The sequence below is a fragment of the Myotis myotis genome, unplaced genomic scaffold, assembly GCF_014108235.1.
Source record: "Myotis myotis isolate mMyoMyo1 unplaced genomic scaffold, mMyoMyo1.p scaffold_m19_p_14, whole genome shotgun sequence".
Taxonomy (NCBI): domain Eukaryota; kingdom Metazoa; phylum Chordata; class Mammalia; order Chiroptera; family Vespertilionidae; genus Myotis; species Myotis myotis.
The window spans coordinates 2128829-2136935 of record NW_023416318.1 but is presented as its reverse complement, the minus strand read 5'-3'; the positions used below and the strand labels follow the sequence as shown (position 1 = coordinate 2136935).

The 8107-nt window shown below is 42.2% G+C and overlaps 1 protein-coding gene across 1 annotated transcript in view; it reads left to right on the top strand.

Moving 5' to 3' along the window:
• Positions 1 to 1700: 1700 nt before the first annotated feature.
• Positions 1701 to 8107, top strand: part of DNAH6 (dynein axonemal heavy chain 6) — a 223692-nt gene continuing 217285 nt past the window's right edge. The window contains exon 1 of the mRNA XM_036335492.1: positions 1701 to 1916. Within this exon, the coding sequence (XP_036191385.1) occupies positions 1701 to 1916 (216 nt within the window). The remainder of the gene's footprint in view (positions 1917 to 8107) is intronic.

Sequence of the window (8107 nt, the reverse complement as noted above, 5' to 3'; positions counted from 1 at the left end):
AAAATCAAAATTGCAGAGGAGACTTGCAATTTTCAAGAGCCCACTCTGCTTGGTTTTACAACATGCAGACTGTCTTCACACATGGCTGGCCAATACCGTTAGAAACAAAAGAGGTGAGTGGGAGAATGGGCACCTGTTTTCCTGCCTTCCTCTGCCAGGCTCTGGTTGGGACTCCACCTCTGAGCTGCCATGCCCGAAAGGGGGAAGTCCAAGATTAAAAATAAAACCAGTGTAGAATAAGTGGGGAGTGGGATAGGAGAAGAGCTGAGGAGGGGCTGTACTGACACTAGAGTTTTGTAGACAACCGTTCTGTTCCATTCCAATCCCAACCCTGGCCCGGAGAGTGAGAGGTGGCAGGTCCAAGGGACAGAGAGAGTGTCTAGGACCCAGACAGCCTCCCACTCTAATGGGTCCCAGGTTAAGCCCACAAGGTGGGAAGGAAGAGTAGAGTAGGAACTCATTTTCAAACCATCTCCCTTGGGAATTCCTTCTGTGAAGTGGGACAGTATCCAAGCTTCAGGCAACAGAGTGAGGCCCCTGCGGCTCAGTTCCCAAGTCATGTTGTCATTTGCAAGTTCCAGTCTAGAGATGATGTCAGGGTCTCCAGATTTGGAAGGCTCCCTTAACCGCCAGGCCTCTGGGACCGGGTCCTTGTACTTCCGGCAATGAAAGAAGTCAGGGACATTAGTGTTCTTCATCTTAGCACAGGAGAGGTGGATCCACGTTCCACAGAGGCCTCATTCAATCATAGGCTGCCCTGAAATGGGATTTCGGCAGTAACACGTGATCAGGTCCCTTGAGTCATCACCTCATGGTACCATGATGTCCTCATCCATGATCTGAATCTCGCTTTCACTGGAGTTGGCAACTCAGTTCTTGGCTTGTTTCAGTGCAGCCCACCTCCTTGCTTTTTGCATCAGATTTTGATTGGCCAGATGCAGATCTAGACTGAAAGCCAGGCCAGCTGACTCCTGGTTGAAGAATTCAAGTGCCAGACTACCATTGTGGAGAGAAGTATCTCTGTCCATTGGGTGGGTTGGGAGTGAGTGGTAATGAGAATGCCATTCCACGACACAAGTCTCACAGTTCTAGTGTTCTAGGACTTGGCTATTCAATGTGTTTGAATCAGAACCTTCACTTTAACAAGCTTCTTAAGAGATTCTCATGCACATAAAAGTTTCAGAAGCACTATTTTAGAATATAGCCCTCAATTCTCTTCTTCCTTTGTTTGGTTTCTTCATGAGTATCTAGGCTGTAGTTCTCAGATTGCTTGTATTAGAATTACCAGCATTTTGGACAAGCTTCCCAGGAGATATTTTGTTTACTCAAGTGCGAGAAACAATGATCTGAATACTTCAGTGCTAATTGCATTTCTCTTCATCCTTCCCATCTAGCCCGGTGTGGTCCCCAAATTAGTGGCAGCAGCAGCAGCAGCAGCAGCATCACCACCCAATAACTTGTTAGAAATGCAAATGTCTAGGTTCCACCCCAACTATAGGACTTCTTGAAGGTCAGGCACAGTTCCTAATTTTCATTCCTCTGGCTCAAGTCCTCATTTTGGAAAGAATGGGGTAACTTCGATGGGTTTTCTTTGGCAGTGAGCAAACTCAGCTCTCCCTAGTTCTTAAGTCCCCATCCACTTCCCCAGTTCTGTTGCTCTTCATGTGTCTTTTCCTGACCCTACACTTGCAGGAATAAGGATGGCTTTTCGCATCTCTGAAATGGACTCCGAACTCGAAAATATTGACAAGCAGGTGTCAAATCCAAACCTACAAAGTAAAAAAGCAAAGAGAAAACGAATTTTTGTAACACCCATGGAAAATGCAGAAGATACACAAGTCCTTTTGTTCAAACGCAAAACCAAAGCCCAGGAGAGGACAAGAAGACGACAGCAGCCTAGAAAACTAGAGCCTCTGGTAAGTTCAAGATCCAACATCTTAGCCACTTTGGGCTACTGAGGAAGTTGCAAAATTGTTCTGGGAGGGGATGGAATATTTCTAGACATTTACCAGAGAAGAAAAGAAAATCTGAAAGTTAAGACTTGTTTGTGAAGGTGTAAACACAATTACTTATTTTAAAATATTGAATTCTAAACAGTTTGCAGTGGAAGGGATATGGTGGCAAACCAAATTTTCTAGTAGATAAATCTTCTCTAGGATTATGGACAATATGATACTTAACTATGTAGATTTAAGGCTCTTTTGGATATTAGGCTACCATTTAATACTGGGAACTTTAGTAAGATATATATATATATATATATATATATATATATATATATACACACACACACACACACGCACACACACAGGCATACCTCAGAGATATTGTTGGTTCAGTTACAGACCACTGCTATAAACTGAATATTGCAATAAAGTGAGTCACACAAATTTTTTACTTTCCCAGTATGTATAAAAGTTGTTTACACTATACTATTGCCTATTAAATGTGCAATAACATTATGTCTAATATACAATGTACAGACCTTTATTAAAAAATACTTTGGGTTGAGTGTTGACCTGTGGATCAGGAAGTCATGGTTTGATTCCTGGTGGGGGCACATCCTAGGTTGTGGGCTCCATCCCCATTGTATGGTGAACAGGAGGCAGCCAATCAATGATTCTCTCTCATCAATGATGTTTCTATCTCTCTCTCTCCTTTCCTCTCAGAAATCAATCAAAATATATTAAAAGATACTTTGTTGCTAAAAAATGCTAGCCATCATTTGAGCCTGTTGGAAAAAAAGCACCAATAGAACTTGCTCAATACAGGGTTGCTACAAAACTTTAATACCTAGAAAAGGCATTACTTGCAAATTACAATAAAACAAAGTGCAATAAAACGAGATATGCCTGTAGTAATATAGTTTCATTATTGTTAAAGTAAATGCCTGGTGTCCTGAACTATTTTATGCATGTCTGAATATATTTAATTTTTAAGAACTCACTTATGCCTTTGGATAATTATAAACCCATGTAAAGGAGCTGTGAAAGTGCATATAATAAAAAGTGAAAATTCTCATCTCCATTCTCAGACAGTAACTACTATTGTTGGTGGTTGCCCCTCAGGCTGCTTTATATGTTTATTCAAATGTGTGTGTGTGTGTGTGTGTGTGTGTGTGTGTAAACATTTGTAGTTTTAAAGTAATATTATACAGTACATACTGATCGTCAGAGGTTCTTTTCACTTATGTAGAAATCTTTCTAATCCATGCATTCAGAGGTATCTTTTCTACCAGCTGCACTGTATTTGTTGCCCGTTTGTACCGTAAGATGGTATCCATCAAGTGGTCTCCTATTGATGGGAATTCAGGTTACTTCCTTTTTGTTTTGTTGTTATTATTTTGCTATTTCAGACAATGCTGCATTGAATGGCCTTTCTTTTATACATATAAAAATGGGTTCCTAGAAGTGTCATTTAAAAAATATTTTTATTGATTTGTAGAGAGAGAGAGAGGAAGAGGGAGAGAGAGAGAAATATCACTATGAGAGCAAAACATTAATTAGTTGCCTCCTGCATGTTCCCTACCAGGGATTGAACCCACAACCTGGGCCTGTGCTCTGATAGGGAATCAAGCCAGTAACCATTCTGTGCATGGGATGACAGCCAAGAAACTGAGCCACACCAGCCAGGCCAGAAGTGGCATTTAAAATTTTTTTTTAATTCTTTATTGTTTAAAGTATTATATAAGTCTTCTTTTTCTTCCATTGACTCTCCCTGGCTGCCTCCACCCTCCAGCACATGCCCTTACCCCCCTACTATCTGTGTCCATTGGTTATGCTCATATGCATGCATACAAGTCCTTTGGCTGATCTCTAAACCCCTTCACCCTCCTCCTTCCCTCATAGGTTGGACAGTCTGTTCGATGCTTCTATGACTCTGGTTCTATTTTTCTTCATCAGTTTATGTTGTTCATTATATTCCACAAATGAGTGAGATCATATGACATTTACCTTTCTCTGACTGGCTTATTTCACTTAGCATAATGCTCTCCAGTTCCATCCATGCTATTGCAAATGGTAAGAATTCAGAAGTGGCATTTGTATAAGTCATAAAATATGTACATTTTTTAATTTTGAAAAATATCGCCCAATTGTACTCTAAGGTTTAACCAGTTTACCTTCCCACCTACAGTGTATGAGAGGGCCTGTTTACTCACATTGTTGCTGAACCTGATACTATCATTTTTAAAAGTATTTGCTAGACTGATATGTTAAAATAAATGGCTTCACATTGCTGTAATTTTCATCTTATTAGTAATGTATATTTTTATTTATTCATTGGCATATGTTATTTATTTTGTGGATTCTGTTCATAACTTTTGTCCACTTTAGATTGTTTACCTTTTCCTATCAGTTTTTGAGGTTTAAAAAAAAATACATATTATGGATATTAAATCTTATTTCATTGTTTCTCAAAGCTGAGTACTGATTCCTTTTGAAGGAAAACATTCTTGAAGACCCATAGTGCTGATTTGTTATTTTAATTATAATGTTACTTTATGTAAAAAGATTAACTAGGTATTAATTCAAATTTTAATAAACAAAATAGCATCTTAAATGCAAAGAAAACTACATAACCAATACAAGTAATAACTAACAAAAATGCAAATGAACAGATGCTATTGGGTGGACACCAAACTTCCCTTTTGCAAGGTGGTTGTGGTGCTGACTTCTGTTGCTCTTTCTTGGGGGGTTCACTGTGCCTGCACTACCTGTTATATGGAGTGTCAGGGCCTCTGTACTATTTTGCTTCCATGAAATTAGTATTAAACCTTTACATTTATTTATCTCTAACCTTCACTTGACAAAAGAGCATAACTAATCTTTGATGATTAAAGTTGTTCTTTTTGTCATCACTGCAATAAATTCATGTATATAAAATGTTTATTACGCACCTCTGATGTGCCAGGCTCTGGGCCATGTCCTGGGGATACAGCAATGAACAAGGCAGACAGATTCCTGTTGACATTGTAGTAATCCTAAACAAACAGACTGAACAATTTCATCTAATGATAGGTGCTATTAAGAAAATAATTCAGGAAATGTGGTGGAGACAAATGGCAGGCTGCTTTACATTGGGTGACTACAAACATCTCCCTGAGGAGATGTCATCCGAATAAATCCCAGATTATTGCTGCTGCAATTTTGATAGGGCTTGCATGGAATCTGAAGATTGCTTTGGTTAGTATGAATATCTAATTTAATAAAAGACAAACATGCAAATTGACCGTACCTTTGCTACATCTTAAGCCATGCCCACCAGCCAATCAGAGCAACCATATGCAAATTAACCCAACCAAGATGGCGGCCAGCAGCCACAGAGCTGGAGCGAGCAGGAGGCTTGGTTGCTCCAGTGATGGAGAAAACCAAGCTTCCTGCCCATCCTGGCCGGCTCTGAGCTCCACTGAAGGCAACAAAGTTTTAATTATAGAAGGTAAATAAATCTCAGTATAAAAAAAAGAAAAAAGGAGAGGCTGGGAGCTTCCATCACTGGGAGGCTTGCCCAGCCTGAAAACGGCCCTCAGCCCCTCACCCAGACTGGCCAGGCACCCCATTGGGGACCCCCCACCCTAAAGGGGGTGTGGCCAGCCTGAAAACAGCCATCAGCCCCTCACCCAGGCTGGCCAAACCTCCATGGGGTGAGGGTCCCCACTGGGGTGGGGGGCTTGACCAGCCTGCAAACAGCCATCAGCCCCTCACCCAGGCTGGCCAGGCACCCCAGCGGGACCCCCACCCTGATCCAGGACACCCTTCAGGGTAAACCAGCTGGCCCCCACCCATGCACCAGGCCTCTATCCTATATAATAAAAGGGTAATATGCAAACTGACCCTAACAGCAGAATGACTGGGAATGACTGGTCACTATGACACACACTGACCACCAGGGGGCAGATGCTCAGTGCAGGAGCTGCACCCTGGTGGTCAGTGAGCTCCCACATGGGGGGCTCTGCTCAGCCACAAGCCAGGCTGACGGCTGCCAGTGCAGCGGTGGTGGTGGGAGCCTCTCCCGCCTCCTCAGCAGCGCTAAGGATGTCCGACTGCAACTTAGGCCTGCTTTGCGCTGGCAAGTGGACATCCCCCAAGGACTCCCGGGCTGCCAGAGGGATGTCTGATTGCCAGCTTAGGCCCAATCCCCCAGGGAGCGGGCGTAGCCAGCAGGTGGACATCCCCCGAGGGGTCCCAGACTGTGAGAGGGCACAGGCTGGGCTGAGGGACCCTCTCTCCCTGAGTGCACAAATTCTTGTGCACCGGGCCTCTAGTTTTAATGATATTAATCCTTCTAATATATGAACATTTATTTGTGTCATCTTCCATTTCTGTCATCAATGCCTTACAGTTTTCAGAGTCATCTCCTTGGTTAAATTTATTTCTAGGTATTTTATTTTGATACAACTATAAATGGAATTGCTTTCTTAATTTCTCTTTCTGCTAGTTCATTATCCTAATATATAAAAAGCAAGGGGCTGTCATGACCTAAATGACCATACCACATGGAAGACCAAACAGCAGGCTGCATGGGGCGACCAGGCCAGCAGGAGGATTAATGAGGGATGAGGGACGACCAAACGACTGAACAGCAGACTGCATGGGGTGACCAGGCCGGTAGGGGGGTTAGTGAAGGACGACCAAACAACTGAACAGCAGGCTGCATGGGGTGACCAGGCCGGTAGGGGGGTCAGTTGGGGGCAACCAGGTCGGCAGGGGGGCAATAAAGGGCAACCAGTTCAGTGGGGGGGGGGGGCAGTTAGGGGTGACCAGGCCAGCGGGGGGGGCGGGCAGCTGGGGTCAACCAGGCTGGCAAGAAGGGCAGTAAGGGGTGACAAGGTTGGCAGGGGGGTCAGTTAGGGGCAACCAGGTCGGCAGTGAGGGGCAGTTGGGTGTGACCAGGATGGCAGGGGGGACAGTTAAGGGCAATCAGGCCGCAGGTAGAGGCAGTTAGGGGTTATCAGGCTGGCAGGGGGGATAGTTAGGGGTAATCGGGCCACAGGAAGAGGCAGTTAGGGATGATCAGGTTGGCAAGGGGGCAGTTAGGTGCCATCAGGCAGGCAGACAGGTGAGCAGTTAGGAGCCAGCGGTCCTGGATTGTGAGAGGGATGTCCCGGTTTGGAGAGGGTGCAGGCTGGACTGAGGGGACCCCTCCCCCCCGCACGAATTTTATGCACTAGGCCTCTAGTTAGTATATAGAAATATAGCATATTTCTATATGTTAATTTTGTTATCTGTAACTTTACTGAGTTAATTTATTAGTTAATACTTTTTTGGTGGAATCTTTAGGGTTTTCTATATGCAGAATTATGACATATGTAAGTAGTGACTGTTTTACTTCTTCCCTTCCAATTTGGATGCCTTTTATTTCTTTTTTCTTGCTGTAGCTAGGACTTCCAATACTATGGTGAATAAGTGATGAGGGTGGGCATCCTTATCTTGTTCCATTATCTTTTTACCATTGAGTATGTGAGTTGTGGGTTTGTCATATATAGTCTTTATTATGTTGAGGTATGTTCCCTCTATATCTACACTGTTGAAAGTTTTTATTGTAAATGGATGTTGAATTCTGTCAATTGTTTTTTTTCTGTATTTATTGAAATTATCATATGATCTTTATCTTTTGTTTTGTCAATGTGGTATACCATATAAATTAATTTGTGGTTGTGGAACTGTCCTTGCATTCCTGGAATAAATCAAACTTGATCACAGTGTATGATCCTTTAATTTATTGTTGAATTCAGTTTATTAATATTTTGTTAAAGTTTTTGCATCTAAGTTTATTATGGATATTGGCCTGTGATTTTATTTTATTTTTTTTTAGTGTCTTTTGTTTTATTATCAGAGTATTGCTGACTTCAAAAATAAGGTTGAAAGCATTTCTACCTCTTCAACTTTTCAAAATAGTTTGAGGATAGGTATTAATTTTTTTTAAAGTTTGGTAGGTTTCTCCTGTGAAGCTGTTTGATCCTGGCCTTGTATTTGTTGGGAATTTTCTGATTACTGATTCAATTTTGTTACTAGTGATTGGTCTGTTCGAATATTCTGTTTCTTCTTGGTTTAGTCTTGGAAGTTTTTATTTTTCTAGAAATTTATTCATTCTTCTAGGTTGCCCATTT